Source organism: Kogia breviceps, chromosome 19 (genome assembly GCF_026419965.1).
Source record: "Kogia breviceps isolate mKogBre1 chromosome 19, mKogBre1 haplotype 1, whole genome shotgun sequence".
NCBI lineage: Eukaryota > Metazoa > Chordata > Mammalia > Artiodactyla > Physeteridae > Kogia > Kogia breviceps.
The window spans coordinates 21654567-21676472 of NC_081328.1; the positions used below are offsets into that span (position 1 = coordinate 21654567).

Here is a 21906-nt window from a genome sequence, read left to right on the forward strand (position 1 = left end):
GGCATCCTTTTTCCAGCCTGTTCGCAAACCACCTTCCGAAGCGAGGTTTCCCGCCATTTAACTTCAAGAAATGAAGGTCTTTCCTCCCAAATTCTCTACACTCGTGGGAGGCCCAAGCCCACACGAGGGGAGCAGCGGAACGCCCAGGGCAGCAGACTGCATCATGATCCCCGGGATTGAGCAAAAAGGTGACATCAAATTGGTAGATAAGCGTTTAGCATCCGCCGAAAAGCGGGAGGGCGAAAACGCCCACTGCAAAGCGAAACCCTGCCAGGTCGCGCGCGGGCGCAGCGCCCACGGTGGGAGGAGGGAGGGCGGCCGTTGCGAGGAGGAGCGAGGGTTGAGGGCGGAGGGCGGGTTCACTCCCACTCGACTCCGGATTGGTCGGGCCCTAAGAGCCGAGTGACGTCAGCCGGGGAGAACGCCTGATTTGTGTGGTGGGCGCGGGCAGCCAGAGGAGGCGCAATGCGCAGGCGCAGCTGATCGGCTCCTTTACCCCTGGCGCTTCTGCCCAGCTCTGGCGGACAAGTCTCGACATCGTGCGCTCCCCCCCTCTCCGGGACCGCTCCCTCCCCCTTCTCTGCGTAGTCGAAGATAAACAATAGTTGGCCGGAGAGCGCCGAGTGTGTATCCCGCCGCCGGATTCGGCGGGCTGCGTGGGACCGGCGGGATCTCGGCCAGCCGGCCATGGCGGGGCTGTACTCTCTGGGAGTGAGCGTCTTCTCAGACCAGGGCGGGAGGAAGTACATGGAGGACGTTACTCAGATCGTGGTGGAGCCCGAGCCCACGGCTGAAGAAGAGCCCTCGCAGCGGCGGTCTCTCTCTCAGCCGTTGCCTCCGCAGCGATCACCGCTGGCTCTTCCTGGCGGCGAAATCTCGGGGAAAGGCCCGGCGATGGCAGCCCGAGAGGCTTGCGACGAGCCGCCGGACGCCGGGGCCTCGCCGGCTCCTGGCTGCTGCTGCCGCCGCCGTTCCTCGGTGGCCTTTTTCGCCGTGTGCGACGGGCACGGCGGGCGGGAGGCGGCACAGTTTGCCCGGGAGCACTTGTGGGGTTTCATCAAGAAGCAGAAGGGCTTCACCTCTTCTGAGCCGGCGAAGGTGTGCGCTGCCATCCGCAAAGGCTTCCTCGCTTGTCATCTCGCCATGTGGAAGAAACTGGGTAAGTTCCCCGGCTTGTTTGGCGCCCGCCTCTTTTTCAGGCAGTTTGGGGCCTTTTATAGCGCCAGTCCCGCGGTCCCCCCGCACGGAGAGCGCTCTCAGTGTCCATCGATGGGAGGGAAGACTTTTCTGGGTCTCAGCGCTCTTTCCAGGTGGAGGTGGGGGCAAACAAAGTGGTTTGGGGAAGGATAAGATTGTTGTCTCCCTTCAAAAGCTCCTCGCTTTATCCCCCCTCCCCCGCCCAAGGATCAATGGGGAGCAGTCCTCTCCCTTCGCGACTTCACTTTGGTGGCCGCCAGCGGAAACGTGTTTGAAACCTGGCGCCAGATTTTGGCCAAATGATGCACTGAAGACCCGTTGCTATCTGGGACAGGCGAAGGAAGCGGGAGGTGGCAAAAATTAGACGAGATCGGGTGCGTTCAGGGTGGTATGGCTGTAGACAAGACGGCAAAAATTAGAGTGTTTCCTTCCGATCTGTCATAATTTTGCTCTTGAAGGACTTGTCCCTGTCAGTTGCCTCCTACTGGTGGTGTCAGTCCTCCAGAATTGATCCTGGGTGGCTGGTAGTTGGAGTAAACTGTTGGATAATTCAGAAAGGCTAAAAAGTTATCATCTAGCGACTTAAAGTCTTGGAAGGAATTCGCTGTGGTGGTCATGAAATGTTTCTAAGATCGATCTTTATGCTTGTCCGGCTTATGAAAAACAAAAGCGCGGAATGCGTTCCTTCCGCTTAAACTGGCCGGGTTAAGGCGATGTGTTAAATTCAGCTAGGGCTTTTTAAGAGTGCACTTCCCCCCACCCCTCCACCTTTGGTAGTTGCCTTAGCTAATTGCTGTCAGATCGTTCTCCACAGTTCCTAGTTAAAAGTACTTGCAAATTGTAGCTGCCCGTCAAAGTAGCAAGAGATAAGGAATTACTGATGTGCCAAAAGGAGAGACCTTCATTTCTAAAACTTGGGTGTAGTTGTAGTTTCCTCTAAGCTTTAAGTGCTCTCTAAAGCAGACTATGTTCCTGTACCCAACATATGTTATCATACAGAATTATAATTGCTTACCCATTGCTATGAATGAATGGTCTGAATCTTTTTTTTAGAGAAAAAGTAATACTACTTCTGTCATTTAAAAAAAGTCCTGTGGTTTATGGTAGAATAGTGTTGCTTTATTTTCAGCAGACGGACAGAGACATAGAGAAGAGTGTAAAGGTTGGTCAAATACAGAACATTTTAAAAAGGTATTGTCGTAGAGTTGTAGAGTAGCTTCTTTCAAAGTCTGTTTTCTATTTGCCTGGCTTTCTGCCAGGAATTATTTGATTGACTCATAGAACAACCAGTCCGCCGGTGGGAGGCGTTTTCCATCCAATCCCAGAGGTCCCTATTATGGATTTGTTTTGTTTTTGTGTAGGCAGAGCACAGCTGAAAGCACCAGCAGTATATTCCAGAAATTTGTCATTTCATTGCTTTCAGAGCAAGTAGGAGTGGACAGCAAGACAAGATAGAGGAAGATTAGACACAAAGAACGATTTAGAGTTCTGTTTATTTTGCAGCACACTTGGGGCAACGTGAATTTGCCATATGTTTTCACTAAAAGGATAAAGTATAAACCCTGTTACTTGAACACATTTTTAAAAAGTAAATTTATTTATTTTTATTTTTGGCTGCGTTGGGTCTCTGTTGCTGCACGCAGGCTTTTTCTAGTTGCGCTGAGCGGGGGCTACTCTTCGTCGTGGTGCGCGGGCTTTTCATAGCAGTGGCTTGTTTTGTTGCTGAGCACGGGCTCTAGGCGCGCGGGCTTCAGTAGTTGTGGCACGTGGGCTCAGCAGTTGTGGCTAGCGGGCTCTAGAGCGCAGGCTCGGTAGTTGTGGCGCGTGGGCTTAGTTGCTCCGCGGCATGTGAGATCCTCCCAAACCAGGGCTTGAACCCGTGTCTCCTGCGTTGGCAGGCGGATTCTTAACCACTGCGCCACCAGGGTAGCCCATGGAATTTTTTTTAAAAAATAAATTTATTTATTTATTTATTTTTGGCTGCATTGGGGTCTTCATTGCTGTGCACGGGCTTTCTCTGGTTGCTGCGAGCGGGGGCTACTCTTCGTTGTGGTGTGCGGGCGTCACATTGTGGTGGCTTCTCGTTGGGGAGCACAGGCTCTCGGCGCACAGGCTTCAGTAGTTGTGGCTCATGGGCTCAGTAGTTGTGGCACGTGGGCTCAGTAGCTGTGGCTCACGGGCTTTGTTGCTCCGCGGCATGCAGGATCTTCCTGGACCATGTCTCGAACCTGTGTCCACTGCATTGGCAGGAGGATTCTTAACCACTGTGCCACCAGGGAAGCCCGAACATATTTTTAATTAAGCAGAAACCATGCTGTTAAATGTGAATGTATATGTTTTTTGACATATATGTACTTTTTGAACCAAAATTTATACACCAAATGTTAAAGTTTGCTTTGTTCCATAGTTAACCTCGTACTCCATCATCAAAACTTGAATTAAAAAAAAAAGTATGCTGAGTATATGGAAGTCTTGACACAGGAAACTCCCTGTGTCAAGTTTCCAGGATCTCAGTTTCCCGACCAAGGGACATGGCAGTGAAAGGCCAGAATCCTAACCACTAGGCCATCAGGGAACTCCCTGCCCAAGTCTTATTAACCCATTTTATCAGTCTTTCAAGTAAAAGTGATGGTCTGTGAAAATTGTGGCTACTTCATTTCATAACTCACACAATCACACGTGCTTTTTCTCTATACAGCCCTAGTATGCAACAGAAGTCTATTATTCATGCTTCTCTTCTTGTCTTACAGAATGTTAAAATGACATGTATTCATGGGTGGAAGTTTAATAAAATTAATTTTTATTGCATCATCAAGGACATTCTTAAGTTAAACTGGTTTGCCTTTTTTTTTTTTTAAAGCTGTAAGTGAGTGGCTACAGTGAATACAGTGATTAGTAGTTCACTTTGGTACCACTGTCTTGACTCCTGCTAAGGCACCAGCAGTTTTACTAAACACTGCTTTTTTTTTTTTTAAGATTTATTTTTTAAATTTATTTTATTTATTTTTGGCTGCATTGGGTATTAGTTGCAGCAACGCGGGATCTTTCGTTGTGGTGCATGGGCTCTTTGTTGTGGTGTGCTGGCTTCTCTCTAGTTGTGGCGAGCAGGCTCCAGGGCGCGTGGGCTCTTTAGTTTGTGGCACATAGGCTCGAGTTGAGGCGCACGAGCTCAGTAGTTGTGGCATGCGGGCTTAGTAGTTGCCCCGCGGCATGTGGGATCTTAACTGCCTGACCAGGGATCAAACCCATGTCCCCTGCATTGCAAGGTGGATTCTTTACCACTGGACCACCAGGGAAGTCCCCTAACCACTGCTTTTGAACCTTCAGTGCAGGTATCAACACAGTGCAAAGGGCAAATAAACTCAGAATTATTAAGAAAATAGTTTTGGCCTTGTGGAATCCCTGTAAAGATCACTCACACCGTTGTGAGACAACTGCTATGTTTTATCTGCCTCTCAGCTAAATCTTGATGTCTTTGGGGGCAAAGATACTGCCTTACATATCTTATAGTTAATCTCTTAGGACTAACTGTGCCCCAAAGTAGCTGCTAGTTTAGTTGAATTTCTGTGGGTGTAATGGTTAAATTGGCTTTCTTACTTTTTTTTAATTAAAAAATTTCCCCCTTTAAAAATTGTAAAATACACATAAGATTTGCCATTTTAGCCAGTTTTAGGTGTACAGTTCAGTGGCATCAAGTACATTCACAATATTTTGCAACAGTCACCACTGTCCATTTTCAGAGCTTGTCCATTACCCAAATGGAAATTCTGTACCCATTAAACAGTAATTCCCCATTATCCTCTTCCCCAGTCCCTAGTAAACCTCTATTTTACTTTCCATTGCTATTAATTCACCTATTCTAGGTACCTCATGTAAGCGGAATCATACAATATTTGTCTTTTTTGTGCCTTATTTCATTTAGCTTAATGTCTTTAAGGTTCGTCCAAATTGTACCATTTATCAGAATTTTCTTCCTTTTTAAGGCTGAATAATATTCCACTGTATATATATACCACATTATGTTTATCCATTCATCTGTTGATAGACATTTGGGTTGTTTCCACCTTTTGGCTGTTATGAATAATGCTACTGTGAACATAGGTATACAAGTATGTGTTTGATTCTCTCTTTTCAATTCTTTTGAGTCTAAACCTGGAAGTGGAATGGCTTGGTCATTTGGTAATTCTGTATTTAACTCTCTGAGGAATCACCAAACTGTCTTCACAGCAGGTTCACTGTTTTACATTGCCACAAGCAGTGCTACAAGGGTCCTGATTTCTCCACATTCTTGCCAACACTTGATATTTTTCTTTTCTTAAAAAATAAGAGGGGCTTCTCTGGTGGCGCAGTGGTTGAGAGTCTGCCTGCCGATGCAGGGGACACGGGTTCGTGCCCCTGTCCGGGAAGATCCCACATGCTGCGGAGCGGCTGGGCTCGTGAGCCATGGCTGCTGAGCCTGCGCGTCCGGAGCCTGTGCTCTGCAACGGGAGAGGCCACAACAGTGAGAGGCCCGCGTACTGCCAAAAAAAAAAAATAATAGCCATATTAATGGGTGTGAATAGCTTTCTCATATTTTTAAAGAATACCTTCTTTGTCTTCCTAAGCCTTTTTTTTTTTTTTTGGCCTGCGTGGCATGCGGGATTTCCCCGACCAGGGATAGAACCCGGGCCCTCTGCATTGGGAGCTCAGAGTCTTAACCACTGGACCACCAGGCAAGCCCCCTAAGCCCTTCTTGATTTATTTAATTAACATTGAGCTTGACCTCTCTAGCATTGTTCTAGTGCTTGTGTACTCTTGCCAAATAAAAAAGGAAGACTTAATTTATCCAAAAATTTTTCTATGACTTATTTTTGTCTTGAGGCTGGGGGATTTGATAAATATAGCATGGAGTGAGAAAGTATGTGAACATATCCTTTTTTTGTTTTTTTTTTTTGCCGTGCCATGCAGCTTGTGGGATCTTGGTTCCCTGACCAGGGATAGAACCTGGACCCCTGGCAGTGGAAGCAGGAAGTCCTAACCTCTGGACTGCCAGGGAATTCCCAACATATCCTTTTTTAAAAGTAATTTTTTTCATATTTTTATTACTTCTTGATCTTAAGTTATAGTATGTGCCTGATTTATGTATTTTCCTATGTCTGGATTTACGGTTCTTGTGTTATACTTGCCTTCTAAGAAATAATGTTTCAAAGTTTGTGTGTGCTTCTTTAGGTTTATTCGTTTGAAATAATGTTCTTATTTTCCTTTTCTTTTGATAGTTCAGAGAAGATAGTGAACAACATGCAGCTTTTACTCCTTTGAGCCATAGTTCATTGACTTATGTTATCAAGAGAGCCATTAGAAAGATAATGACATACTCTTGAAATAAATGTAGTGTGATCTCTGATGTGATTACTGGAAATTTGCCATAGTATTTGTAAAGGAAGATGAAATATGGGACGTTTTGTTTTTTTAATTTGTTCAAATGAAAATCAGAGCATTTACTTAAAAGAATATGGCCAAATGAATGAATTATGAAGACGCTGGTCCTAACATAAATTGTTGGTTCTGGTTTTGGCACATAGTTTTCAATATCTTAAGTTTAAAGACAGAGACAGAGACAGACAAATGCAGAAGAGGGGTGGAAGAGGTTAAGGGAAAGACAGAGAAAGCCAGATAGAACGAAACTGGAAGAAAACCTTTATTAAATCATAGAATTTTAAACCTGTATTTTTATTTTAGTTTGATATTTCTCAGTTTTTACCATCAAGGACCTTCACCCGCTCACACATCCCATGTTCTGAATGAGTTTGCTATATTTATCAAGTACCAGTTTTTTCCATTTTTGTTAATCAATCATTACTTTTAATCAGTATTAGGTAATCTCTGCTACATGTTGTTGCATATATCGATAGTTCATTCCTTTTTTTATTAACGAGTAGTATGCTATTGTCTAGATATACCACAATTTGTTTATACATTCACCTGTTTTATATATATATGTGTATATATATACACACATATATACACATATATATATATATATTTAGGCTGCGTTGGGTCTTCATTGCTGCACGCGGGCTTTCTCTAGTTGCGCTGAGCGGGGGCTACTCTTCGTTGCGGTGCGCGGGCTTCTCACTGTGGTGGCTTCTCTTGTTGTGGAGCATGGGCTCTAGGTGCGCGGGCTTCAGTAGTTGTGGCCCACGGGCTCAGTATTTGTGGCCCACGGGCTCAGTATTTGTGGCCCGCGGGCTTTAGTAGCTGTGGTGCACGGGCTTAGCTGCTCCGCGGCATGTGGGATCTTCCTGGACCAGGGCTCAAACCCGTGTCCCCTGCATTGACAGGCAGATTCTTTTTTTTTTTTTTTTTTTTTTTTAAACATCTTTATTGGAGTATAATTGTTTTACAATAGTGTGTTAGTTTTCCGTCTACAACAAACTGAATCAGTTATACATACACACATGCTCCCACATCTCCTCCCTCTTGCATCACCCTCTCTCCCACCCTCCCTATCCCACCCCCCCAGGCGGTCACAAAGCACAGAGGTGATCTCCCTGTGCTATGCAGCAGCTTCCCACCAGCTATCTAATTTACATTTGATAGTGTATATATGTCCCTGCCACTCCCCCACTTCGTCACAGCCCACCTCTCCCCCTCCCCATATCCTCAAGTCCATGCTCGAGTAAGTCTGACAGGCAGATTCTTAACCACTGCGCCACCAGGGAAGCCCTCCATTCACCTATTGATGGGCATTTGGATTATCTACAGCTTTTGGCTATTACAAATAAAGCTGATGTAAAGCTTTTCTTTATAGAAGTCCACTAATAAATGTAGAAGGAATTGAGACTTCCCTGGTGGTACAGTGGTTGAGACTCCACTCTCCCAAATGCATGGGGGCCTGGGTTCTATCCCTGGTCAGGGAACTAGATCCCACATGCATGCTGCAACTAAAAGATCCTGCATGCCACAACTAAGACCCAGCGCAGCCAAATAAACAAATACATATATTTTTTTTAATGTAGAAGGAATGATAGAGCTCAAATCTCATTTGGTAACCATCATAATAGTTGATTCAGCCAAGAAACATCAATAAATGCTACAACTAGTAGGTAAAACTTTGAGGAACAGAATTGCTATATTACTTTCCTAGAGGTGCTGTAACAAATTAGCACAAATTGGGTGGCTTAAAACCACAGGAATTTATTCTCTCATGGCTCTGGAGGCCAGAAGTCTGAAATCCAGGTGTCAGCAGGGTTGATTCCTTTTTGGAGGTTCTGAGGGAGAATCTGTTCCATGCTCCCCCGTAGCTTCTGGTGTCTGAGCAATCCTTGTCATTTCTTGGCTTGTAGATGCATCACCCAGTCTCCACTGTCTTTATATTGCCTCCTCTGTGTCTTCTCCCCTGTTCTTCTCTTTTAAGGACACTTGCCTTTGGACTTAAGGCCCACTCTAATCCAGGGTGATCTCTTCTTAAGATCTTTAACCTAATTACATCTGCAAAGATCCTTTTCCCAAATAATAAGGTCACATTCACAGGTTGTGGGTGAGCATATCTTTTATTGAAGTTGGGGGGGGCACCACTCAACCCACTCCAAGGATATTTATGCTGTCTCAGATAATCTCCTTATGAACACTTATTAATTACAAAAGGAAAAGGATTATAGGGGGAAACCTGGTAGACAGCACCTTAATCGAGTGATCAAGAGTATCATCACTTTTAACGGGACAAATTGAAACTGTATACTGCCTGCAGGGAGAAGATCATATTTAATGTTTCTGTGATATTCCTGCCAAAAATGTGTAATCTGATTACAAACATGAGGAAACATGAAACAAACCCAAACTGTGAGATATTCTTGAAATGACTGGCTAAGTACTCCTAAAAAGCATCAAGGAAACACTGAGTAATTGTTCCAGATTGGAAGAGAATAAAGATATATGATAAGTAAATATAACAAGGGACCCTGAATTTTATCCTTTTACTATAAAGCATATCGTTAGGATAGTTGATGAAATTTGCATGGGATATATGGTTGTATGGTATCAATGTTAATTTCCTGATTTTGATGGTGTATTGTAGGAATTAGATACTATAATAGTATTTGGGAGTGACGGTATATTTTGTTGGCAGTTTGCTTTCTATTGGTTCAAGAAAAAAATTCTTTGGATTATTCCTGGGGAAAAAAAAAAAAATAGTAAACCTGAAGAAGCAGGTCTCAGATTAGAAACCTTGGATACCTCCAGGAATCTAGGTAGCAGTTTCATCAGAGCCCTGCTGCTGGATGCATACCAGGCTATATTTATTTGTTTCAGTACAGAGAATAAATCAGAAACTTGCAGCAGCATTTGGAATCACCATTTGATTATAATTCCCTGTCATTTTCCAAGAGCTATCAGACTTTTGCAGTGGTCAAATTATAGAATGGAATATATTGGATCACCACCTCAGCTCATGTTTTAATGCTGACACCAATCTTTGTTATTCTTTGAGAGATGTGATAACACTTTTAATTTTCTATTTTGGAAGACAGTTTCATTGGTGGTCTTGCACTTGGCCTTTTCTACCCTAATAGGCTTTCGACCAATCAATGAAGAGCTATGTCGGGAAGCAATTAGTTGCTCAGGTTATTCGGGGACCAAACTAGTTGTGGCATAGGTTTGGGATTCCATTGGTTCTGAGGTGGACTGGATTGAAAGTCCTATTTAGTACCTGACCTCCATGAGCCTAAGCTCTTATCAGTGGACTGTGGCTGTGTTCTGTAGCCCCAGAATTATTATCTTAGAGCCATCGTTCAGTAGTTACTCAATGTTGTGGGTATTTCTTTTTCCTTGGTGTATAGCTACATGTGAAAATGGCCACATATCACTTTGAAGAAGGTTAACAATTCTTTAACTAAACTTGGAAGATTTTCTTTTTGTTTTGTTTCCTGTTTTTTGTGAAAGATCATTCTGCAGATCCAATTTTTCTTCTGCCCTGTTGTCAGTGAGGTAACTGTACCAGATTTTCTTTGGGTAATTAACTGCTCCTATCTGATCTCTGTCACCTCAGGGTTCTCCCATCCAGAGATCAGGGAGCCCATTTTCATTGCAGCCTCTTCCCTTAGTATTTCTTGCCTAGAGAGAAGAGTTAGTAAAATGTGTTTAAAAGATTTTAGTGTGGGGCTTCCCTGGTGGCACAGTGGTTGATAATCTGCCTGCCGATGCAGGGCACACGGGTTCGTGCCCCGGCGCTGGAAGATCCCACATGCCGCGGAGCGGCTGGGCCCGTGAGCCATGGCCACTGAGCCTGTGCGTCCGGAGCCTGTGCTCCGCAACGGGAGAGGCCACAACAGTGAGAGGCCTGCATACCAAAAAAAAAAAAAAAAAAATTTTAGTGTACCATATATAAAATAGACAAACAATAAGGATTTACTGTATAGCACAGGGAATATATTCAATATCTTGTAATAACCTATAATGGAAAAGAATTTTTTAAAAAAGAACATATAGGGACTTCCCTGGTGGTCCAGTGGTTAAGGCTTCGCGCTTCTGGGCTTCCCTGTTGGCACAGTGGTTAAGAATCCGCCTGCCAACTCAGGGCACACGGGTTCGAGACCTGGTCTGGGGAGATCCCACATGCCGCGGAGCAAGTAAGCCCATGCGCCACAACTACTGAGCCTGCACTCTAGAGCCTGCGAGGCACAACTACGGAAGCCCATATGCCACAACTACTGAAGCCTGTGCTCTGCAACAAGAGAAGCCCTCGCAGTGAGAAAACCCGGCTCGCTGCCACTAAAGAAAGCCCGCGCACAGCAACAAAGACCCAACGCAGCCAATCAAGCAAGCAAGCAAGCAAGCAATAAATAAATAAATAAATAAAATCTATTTAGAAAAAAAAATTAAAAAAGAATCTGCCAGCCAATGCTGGAGACACAGGTTCAAGCCCTGGTCTGCGAAGATCTCACATGCCACGGAGCAACTAAGCCCGTGCGCCACAACTACTGAAGCCCGTGCACCTAGAGCCTGTGCTCTGCGACAAGAGAAGCCACCGCGCTGAGGAGGCTGCGCACCGCAACTTAGAGTAGCCCCGGCTCGCCGGAACTAGAGAAAGCCCGCACACAGCAACGAAGACCCAACGCAGCCCCACCCCTCAAAAAAAAATAATAAAAAATTAAGGGCAAAAAAGGACTCTGCGCTTCCATTGCAGGGGGCAGCAGTTCAATCCTTGGTGGGGGAAGTAAGATGCCACATGTCACGTGGCATGGCCTATATATATATATATATATATATATATATATATATATATATATATATATATAATATTTATAACTGAATCACTTTTTTTATAACAGTGATTTTTTTCAATTTATTTTATTTATTTTTGGCTGCACTGGGTCTTCATTGCTGCACACAGGATTTTTCTAGTTGTGGCGAGAGGGGGCTGCTCTTTGTTGTGGTGTGCAGGCTTCTCATTGCAGTGGCTTCTCTTGTTGCGGAGCACGGGATCTAGGCGTGCAGGCTTCAGTAGTTGTGGTTCACGGGCTCTAGAGTGCAGTCTCAGTAGTTGTGGTGCACGGGCTTAGTTGCTCTGAGGCATGTGGGATCTTCCCGGACCAGGGCACGAACCTATGTCCTGTGCACTGGCAGGCAGATCCTTAACCACTGGGCCATCAAGGGAAGTCCCTAGTCTTTGTTTTAATGACTTATGCACATTTCCTAAAGGATACTTATGTCAGAGTTCATATACTATCTGATACTGTCTTTTTAATATGCTCCTAGTTTTAAGTCACTTTTTTAAAATTAAAAGTTTAAAATGTAAAGTAGAAAACAAGAAAGACTAACTAAGGAAGACAAATTAAAGAGGTATGTTCCTTAATATATAAATTTATTGCAGTTTCAATCAGAACCTCCAGAGGGTTTGTTTTTTAATTTTGCAAGTTGCTTCTGAAGTTCATGTGGAAAAATACTTAAGAGAATATTGAAAAAGAAGAATAATTGGCAGATACTTAAACTCCCTATTATTAAAAAGCACCATAAATAGATTAGTAGGATGAGTCCAGAAATAGATCTGAGGCAAAATGTAACATATGATAAAAGGTGACATTTCAAATGAATAGGGAAAGCATGGATTATTCAGTATTTTTAGATCATTGCAGAATATCTTTCATAATATGTTAGTGCTTTTGACAAAAAATGTGATTCAAATATTAACATTGCTTTGAATATCCTTTTTATTTTTAGCTTTTTTTCTCCTTTTTCATCTCATTTTAGGTGCTTTTTGCAAACAGCTAAATTACTTGTATGCTGTAGGTAAATTTTATTTTCTGAATGTGGTTAAGAACCCTTGTTTCTGGGAGTTCACCTTGTTCACATTTATTATGATAATAGATTTTTTTTTTCAGGTTCTTAGCTGCAGAAAACAATGTTTTCTAGTTTTTTTTTTTTTAAAGAAAATGTTTTAGCAAGAGCTACAGTTAACCCATAAAATAATTGAAAGGGCTAAAGAAACATACACCATACTCTATGCTGGGCTTCTGGAAATGACATCTGTAACCAGACTGCAAAACTGCATGGGCTAGGGAGCTGTCTGCTGTGATCTATGTTTGCAAAATTGATGCCTTCTTCCTGCTGCTTGTTTTTCTTTTAACTTAAAAAAGGTGTGAAATATAACATAGCATGCATACATAAAAGGCCATAAAACATAAATGTACACTTTAATAAATAATCATAAAATGAACACCATCCAGTTACAAAAGAGAACATTGCCTGTATACCAGAAGCCCCTGTATGGCCTTTCTGATCTCATATTTCTGTCTTCCCCCAAGAGGCAGCCACGATCTTGACTTTTGTGATTATAGGTCTGTAGTGATTTACTTATCTTTCTTAATAGTTTTACCTCTTGTCTGTAAATATGATAGTTTTTTTTTTCGAAGAAAATCATGCTGAATGTATTCTTTTATCTCAGCCTTCTTGTGAGATTCTCACCCATTATATGTAGTATAGTCTGTTGTTATATTGAAGGACATTTGAGCTGTTGCCCGTTTTTAGCCCATATGAACAGTGCTGCTATGAACATTCATATGTATTGTGCGTCATGAATTTATGCTGTATACCAATGGGTAGTGAGTTGTCAAGAGTATACATATCTTCACCTTTACCATATAATGCCTAGATGTTTTCTAAAATAGTTGTACCAGTTTATACTCCTACCAGTAGTTGATGATAGAACATGTTACTCCACATTCTTAACTTACTCTTGTCAAACTTTAATTTATTCAGCAATCTGATAATTACGTTGTGGTATCTCATTATGGCTTTTATTTATTGAGTTATTTATTTATGGCTGCATTGAGTCTTCATTGCTGAGCACGGGCTTTTCTCTAGTTGTGGCGAGCAGGGGCTACTCCTCATTGTGGTGCGCAGGCTTCTCATTGCGGTGGCTTCTCTTGTTGCAGAGCATGGCCTCTAGGCACGCGGGCTTCAGTAGTTGTGGCTCGCGGGCTTTAGTAGTTGTGGTTCACAGGTTTTAGAGCACAGGCTCAGTAGTTGTGGCACACGGGTTTAGTTGCTCCGTGGCATGTGGGATCTTCCCAGACCAGGGCTCGTACCCGTGTCCCCTGCATTGGCAGGCAGATTCTTAACCACTGTGCCACCAGGGAAGTCCTCATTATGGCTTTTAATTTTTATTTCCGTGATGATTAAAGAAGCCAGACACCTCTGCATGCTTTTTGGCTCTTTGGATTTCCTCATTTGTAAAAGCCTGTTCAGGTCCTTCATCCATTTTTCTATTGAGTAGTCTTCTTGATTTGATTTGTTGTAGCATTTTATATATTCTGGATACCATACCTTTGGTGTGTATATATTACATATATATCCTCTTCCATTCTGTGAGTTCTTCTCATTCTAGTAATCATATCTTTCGATGAACAGAAATTCTTAATTTTGATGGTAGTACAACTTCACAATCATTTTCTTATATGGCTAGTCCATTCTTTGTCTTTAGGAAATCCTTCCCCACCTTGAGATCATAAATGTACTTTCTTGTGCATTATCTAAGCATTTTAGCTTTGCTTTTTACGGTAGGTCCTTAATGTACCTGGAATTGATTTTGTGTGTGTGTGTGTGTTTGGCATCAGGGACCCAAAGTTGTTTTTTGTTTTTTAATTTTATCCCAGTTCCATTTATTGAATGTCCTTTCTCCACTGTTTGTATATCAAGTGTCTGAATATGCTTGGATCTGTCTCTGTGCTCACTGTTGTATTTGCTCACTGGCTTACAACTTTTCCATACAGGTCTTATTAGAGATTTGTTAGCATTGTTGGCAGATATATCACACCTTTTGCTGTTATTGTGAATGGGATCTTTTTTTTTTAAGTTACATTTTGTAATTTTTTGTTGCTGTTTTACAAAAATAGAACTCATATTTTACGTAACTATTTATATCCAGTAACCTTATTGAACTTTATCAATGCCAGTAATCTATCCACAAATGTTTTTTTTTTAAAAAAATTTATTTATTTATTTATGGCTGTGTTGGGTCTTCTTTTCTGTGCGAGGGCTTTCTCTAGTTGTGGCGAGTGGGGGCCACTCTTCATCGCGGTGCGCGGGCTTCTCACTGTTGCGTCCTCTCTTGTTGCGGAGCACAGGCTCCAGAGCGCAGGCTCAGTAGTTGTGGTTCACGGGCCTAGTTGCTCCATGGCATGTGGGATCTTCCCAGACCAGGGCTCGAACCCGTGTCCCCTGCATTGGCAGGCGGATTCTCAACCACTGCACCACCAGGGAAGCCCCCACAAATTTTTTTTTAGGGCTTTTTTTTTTTTTTTTCGACTCCACTTGGTGCTTCTCAGGCTAGTTGCTTTTCTTAAGTACGTAATGGTTATAACAACAAAAACTAATGTGTATTGAGCACTAACTATGTGTCTGGTGCTGTTGCTGATAGTTTTACATGTGTATATGCCTGTGTGTGTGAATTTCTAGCTTCATATACTGCAAGCAACCCTCTGTTGTGAGTGACAGGTCACTCTGGAGGGTGGGTTTCCTCTGTGGGATGGGATGGGATGGGGAGATGCACTGTAGTGTTCAAGAGGTGGCTTTTCAGCATATATAATATTGGAAAGGAAAAGAACTAGTTAGCCCAAATATATTAGAGAAGTCTTGTGGCTATAAAAGTTGTATGGCACCTGTCCATTTGGGGAGGGGCCTTATTTCTTCTCCCACATCCTGTTTAAGACTCTGTTGTCCCTATCAACTGATGCACCACTTTTCTTAAAAGAGAGGTATTATAGTTGCTGGCATCTTAGGAACTTAAATGTTTCACCTTTTACCATGCAGGGAGTTTAGGCACTGACCTAGCTCCTGCAGTTTTAAATGAATCTGCCAAGCTTCTACCATCCATTCCTGACTTCAGCCTTTGCCACTGCCTCTGAGTTTGAACTTTTCTGGAACTCTGTTAAAGGGGAATACTGATGTACTGCCTCCTTTACTGACTGTGCTTTTTCCTTATGTTGGATAACAAATTTTGCGTTCTGATATTTCCCTCAATATAATTCCATTTGTTTAAAATTCCAGGAATTCCTCAGATTTTCTTATGGCCCTTCTCTGTGTTTCATGACTGCTCTGGACTTTTTCTAATATTTATTTTCTGTCCTTTCAGTAGGATTTTGGTGGGGAGAATATGTCAGTGTTTGGACTTAGTTTGCTGTCTTGAACTGTAACTTGTAGTTTAATATTACAGAATATTTCAGAATTTTAAATGATAGTGAATATAATCAGTGAGTATAGGTTTTGGAATTAGGTATATGGGATCTTTGTCACTTAAAATACTTGAGTTATTTTGGGCAAATTTCTTAACCATTCAAAGTTTTGGTTTCCACATCTGCAAATTGAAAACAATGGAACTAATCTTATCTATCACTTAGATTTATTAGTATTATATGGGATAATACAATACATGTAAAGCTCTTAGCACAGAAAGTGGTATCCAGTAAGCACCCAATAAATGTTATTTATTAGGTTATGAATATTCAACAGTTGTTTCAAAAACAAATCCAGTAGCTTTTTCTTGAAGTGAAATTAATAAACAGATGATAAGCTGCTAGCAGTATGGTATCAAAACTTTTAACATATCCTTGCCACTAAATGTAATTAGACTTATGTGGAATTAGTAAATCTATGCTGTAACATTTTTCTCCTAGGATCGGCTTGATGGTCATAATATAATTGAATTATTTATAAAATTAATTTATTAATGTGTGAATGAAGGGATTAATACAAGTCCTTTAATAGCTTTCAAAATATTTTTCTTAAATATTTTCCTATGCTAATTCAAATTTTAACATGCTAACAGCATATGTTGGCATTTTTATTCTGCCACAGGATTAATGTATACACCTGAAAGAGTAAAATGTTTTATTTTTTATTACAGCAGAATGGCCAAAGACTATGACAGGTCTTCCCAGCACGTCAGGGACAACTGCCAGTGTGGTCATCATACGGGGCCTGAAGATGTATGTAGCTCATGTGGGTGACTCAGGGGTGGTTCTTGGAATTCAGGATGACCCAAAGGATGATTTTATCAGAGCTGTGGAGGTGACACAGGACCATAAGCCAGAACTTCCCAAGGAAAGAGAACGAATTGAAGGACTTGGTGGGAGGTAATTATTGTCCTATTTTGCCTTTCTTCTCTTGGTTCTATTTAGTCCTTTTCTGCTTTACTTAGCAGATTGACCTACTTCTCCCTTTTAATGAAGTTTCAGATTTTCAGTTTGCCTGATGAAGTACTCATGTATGTTCATATTTATCTTACTATTTTGAATTGACTGTTTTATTGCTGATAATGGCTCCAAAGGGAAATAATATTTTAATATTATTATTAAATAATAATAAATATATAAATAATAATTTGTTACTCAAGTAACAAAACATACAAGGATTTATTTAAAACCATTTACATAAATACTGATCAGCATGCCCTTCAGAATCTGGACAGAGCAGCCCTTAGAGTTCCAGAGTAGAACAATTTGTTATTTATTTCTTTAGGCTGTGCTGGGTCTTAGGTGGTCTTTTTTGCGGCATGCATGCAGGATCTAGTTCCCCAATCAGGGATCGAACCCGGGCCCCTTGCACTGGGAGCTTCGAGTCCTACCCACTGGACCACCAGGGAAGTCCCCCAGAGTAGAACAATTTGAATCTGTCTTTGGGAATAGAATTTTGTTAGAATTAGCCTTCAGTTTTCCCCTTTGATTTCTAAGTCATATATACTGCAAACCCATTTCAACTTATTGTCTCAATGTGTATCGAGATTGTTTGTAAACTATGAACTGAATTTGACTTCACCATAATATTTTTATGCTACAAACTAAAATGTAAGATTGTTCTAAAAATCAGAGGAATGAGTAACATAAGAAAATTTAAAAATTATTACAATACTAATTTTTAAAAATCAAGGATTAAGTCAAGTTAAACAGAATCCTGTGTTTTCTAAATAGTCATTCTAATTAAAGTCTTACCATGATATTGTTACTTGCCTCCTCTTTCTTCCTTTTTTTTGTTTTTTTGTTTTGTTTTGTTTTTTTCTTTTCGGCTGCATCGGGTCTTAGTTGTGGCATGCAGGATCTTTCATTACAGCATACAGGCTTCTCTCTGGTTATGGTGCGGGCTCCAGAGTGGTGCGCTCTTTAGTTTGTGGTACATGGCCTCTCTCGTTGAGATGCGCGAGCTCAGTAGTTGCGGCATGCGGGCTTAGTTGCCCCGCAGCGTGTGGGATCTTAGTTCCCTGGCCAGGGATTGAACCTGCGTCCCCTGCATTGGAAGGAGGATTCTTTACCACTGGATCACCAGGGAAGTCCCTCCTCTTTCTTGCTTTTATTAAATCAAAATGGTCTTTTTCAGAGAAATAATAAACTGAAGGAAAGAATTAACATCCTTAAGCTACCAGGAGTTCAAAAGATAAGTAAGAAAAACACTAACACTCTGCTGCCTTCAGATAGATGGATAATGGAGAGGAAGTTTGAACAAAAACAGATTCTCAAAAGAATAGTATAAACATTCGAAAAAATGTTTAACATTATTGAAATGAAATTATATTTTTTGCTGTTGGGTTAGCAATAGTTTTGTTGTAATGGGTATCCTGTTGATAGGTTTATATATTGGTATGACCTATACAAAATATAACACATACCACTAACTTTAAATGTATATAGACTCAGTAATTTCAGGAATCTACTCTAAAGAAGAAACATGAAATGTGGACCAAAATATCTGAATGGAGCTATTGATTGCAGCTGTGTTTATTGACTGTTAATTTAGCTGAAAATAACTTGAAGCCCCAACAGCTGGAAAATGGTTAAGTACATTTAATATCTATTCATAACATTGGCTATGATATGAATATTAAATAATGTTTATATGTAAATTTTTAAAAATCATGGTGTTATGAAAAATTTCAAACATAAAAGTAAAGGTAGGGGAATTCCCTGGCAGTCCGGTGGTTAGGACTCTGCACTTTCACTGCTGAGGGCCTGGGTTCAATCCCTGGTTGGGGAACTAAGATCCTGCAAGCCACGTAGCGCAGTCAAAAAAAAAAAAAAGTAAAGGTGGAATAGTGTAATGAACTCCCATACATATGGGGAATTTTTCTTTAATATACGATTTTTTTCCCTGTTTCACTGAGAAATAATTGACATATATCACTGTATAAATTAAGACGTGCTACATGATTGTTTGGTTTACTTATATTGTGAAATGATTACCACAATAGGTTCAGCTAACATCCATCTTCTCATATAGATACAATAAATAGAAAAGAGAGAATAAAGGAAAAAAAATTCTCCTTGTGATGAGAACACTTAGGATTTATTGTCTTAAAAACTTACCTGTGTATAATATAGCAGTATTAACTATAGTCATCATGTTGTACATTACATCCATAGTACTTACTTATCTTATAACTGGAAATTTGTACCTTTTGACCACATTTCTCCAATTCCCCCTTTCCCCTACCAGAAATTTTTAATAATATAGGAGAATGCTTATTAGTCACAATAAGCAGGATATAAAATTACATTGCTAACTCTTTGTCTCCATGGAGATTATACAAATTTCTACTATATCATCAGGATATGTGGATGACCCTGACAACAGACTTATAGAACTTTATGATCATATCCAGTTGTAGGTTAAAAAAAGGCATCTTGGTGATGTTTTCATTTGCATTTATCTTGAGAAAGGTTGAATATCTTTTTATTTAAGAGCCATTTCTACTTCCTTTTCTGTGTCTTTTTGTTTATATTCTTTGTTCATTTTGGGGGAGAGTAGTTAGCCTTTTTTGTATTAATGTGTAGGAGGCACTTAGACATTAGAGAAATTAGACTAATATAAGTGATGAGTTTCAGATGTTGTTTTCACAGTTTGTGTTTTGATTCTGCTCCTGGAATTTTTTTTCCATGTGGCAGTTTATTTTAATGTAGTTAAATTGATCAGTCTCTACCATTATGACGTTTGGGTTTTGTGCCATATATACAGTTCCTTCACTCTGAGGTTATTCAAAAGTCTTCTATATTTTCTTCTTGTACAGCAGTTATGAATACTTTGGTCTTAGGGACCCTTTACACTCTTAAAAATTGAGGCCCTCAAAGAGCTTTTTGTTTATATGGGTTATATGTATTGATTCTACCATATTAGAAATTAAAATGGAGACATTTTCAAATATTTGTTAATTTATTGAAAAATAACAATGTTAGGCTCATTATATGTTAATATAAAGAAAATTTTTTATGAAAAAATAGCTGTTTCCCCAAAACAAACATGCCAAGAGGATTAGCATTGGCATTGTTTTACATTTTTTAAAAGTCTCTTTATTGTCTGGCTTAATAGGTGACTGCTAGATTCTTGTATTTTCTTCTACATTCAATCTGTTGTGATAAGGTATTTTGGTTGTAGTATCTGAAGTAAAGTCTGGTTTTACACAGATTTATAGGTGGAAAAGGGAGACTATTTTAAAAGCTTTTCCATGTTTTGGGGGTATTCTTCTTTGATACTATTCTAAAATTCACGAAGAGGGAGTTTCTTAAAGGTTAATAATAGTGTGGTATCTGAAATAATATCAATGACTTTTTTCATACTCTTACACTGAGAGCCATAGGTATATCAGTTAAGAGCCATTGGTTAAATAATATTTTTATCCATGCATGATTTTTTTAATTAATAGATTTTTATAGTTCAAAGCAGTTTTAGATTCATAGCAAAATTGAGAAGAAACTATAGAGAGTTCCTGTATACTCCCTGCCTCCTTCTACACGCATAGTCTCTTCCACTATCAGCATCCTTCCCCAGTGGTACATTTGTTACAATTGACGACCCTACATTGACACATCATTATCACTCAAAGTCCATAGTTTACGTTAGGGTTGCTTTTCGTGTTCTGCATTCTAGGGTTTGACAAATGTGTAATGACATGTATTTACCATTATAGTTTCATACAGAATAGTTTCACTGCCCTAAAAATCTTCTGTGCTATGCCTATTTATCCCTTCCTCCCTTCTTACTCCTGGCAACCACTGGTCTTTTTATTGTCTCCATAGTTTTGCCTTTTCCAGAGTGTCATATAGTTGGAATCATATAGTATATAGCCCCCGTGCATGACTTTGAAACCTAGGTATTGGACATTTATAAAGTATTTGTTAGCTGAGTAATGCAGATCATCCAAATATTGACACATTTTATTATACAATATAGCAAATCCTGTAGCTGCTCAAAAAGTCCACTGTATACATATGGTCGTAGTATTATTATGAAAATAATTTTGAGGGCTTCCCTGGTGGCGCAGTGGTTAAGAATCCTCCTGCCAATGCAGGGGACACGTGTTCTAGCCCTGGTCTGGGAAGATCCCACATGCCGTGGAGCTACTAAGCCCGTGCGCCACAACTACTGAGCCTGCACTCTAGAGCCCGTGTGCCACAACTACTGAAGCCCTCGTGCCTAGAGCCCGGGCTCTGCAGCAAGAGAAGCCACCGAAGTGAGAAATCCGCACACCGCAATGAAGAGTAGCCCCCGCTCGAGCACAGCAACGAAGACCCAGCACAGCCAAAAATAAATAAATAAATAAAATTTTTAAAAAAGAAAAAGAAAATAATTTTGACCTTGCAGACCCCCTGAAATGGTCTGGGGGACTTCCGGCATCCCTGAACCATATTTTTTTTTTTTTTTTTTTGCGGTACGTGGGCCTCTCACTGTTGTGGCTTCTCCCGTTGCAGAGCACAGGCTCCGGACGTGCAGGCTCAGCGGCCATGGCTCACGGGCCCAGCCGCTCCGCGGCATGTGGGATCTTCCCGGACCGGGGCACGAACCCGCGTCCCCTGCATCGGCAGGCGGACTCTCAACCACTGCGCCACCAGGGAAGCCCTTTTTTTTTTTTTTTTTTGCGGTATGCGGCCTCTCCCGTTGCGGAGCACAGGCCTGAACCATATTTTGAGAACCGCTTTTCTAGTACTTGCGTGGTTTCATCATTTACATTTTAAGCAGTCCCTTTTTAAAAGTTTTCTTTAATTAATTAAATAAATTTTCATATTGGGTCTTTGTTGCTGGGCGTGAGCTTTCTCTACTTGCAGCAATCGAGGGCTACTCTTCGTTGCGGTGCACGGGCTTTTCATTGCAGTGGCTTCTCTTGTTGTGGAGCATGATGGGCTCTAGGCGTGTGGGCTTCAGTAGTTTCGGCATGTGGGCTCATTAGTTGTGGCACGTGGGCTCTAGAGCGCA

At 41.1% G+C, this 21906-nt stretch overlaps 1 protein-coding gene across 2 annotated transcripts in view; it reads left to right on the forward strand.

The window, feature by feature from the left end:
* The first annotated feature begins 428 nt into the window (after positions 1–428).
* Positions 429–21906, forward strand: part of PPM1D (protein phosphatase, Mg2+/Mn2+ dependent 1D) — a 53460-nt gene continuing 31982 nt past the window's right edge. The window contains exons 1-2 of one of the 2 annotated variants that reach the window (XM_059047577.2): positions 429–1159; positions 16577–16805. In XM_059047577.2, coding sequence (XP_058903560.1) covers positions 688–1159; positions 16577–16805 — 701 coding nt within the window. In that variant the 5' untranslated portion in view covers positions 429–687. The remainder of the gene's footprint in view (positions 1160–16576; positions 16806–21906) is intronic. The other variant, XM_059047578.2, reaches the window with a different exon arrangement.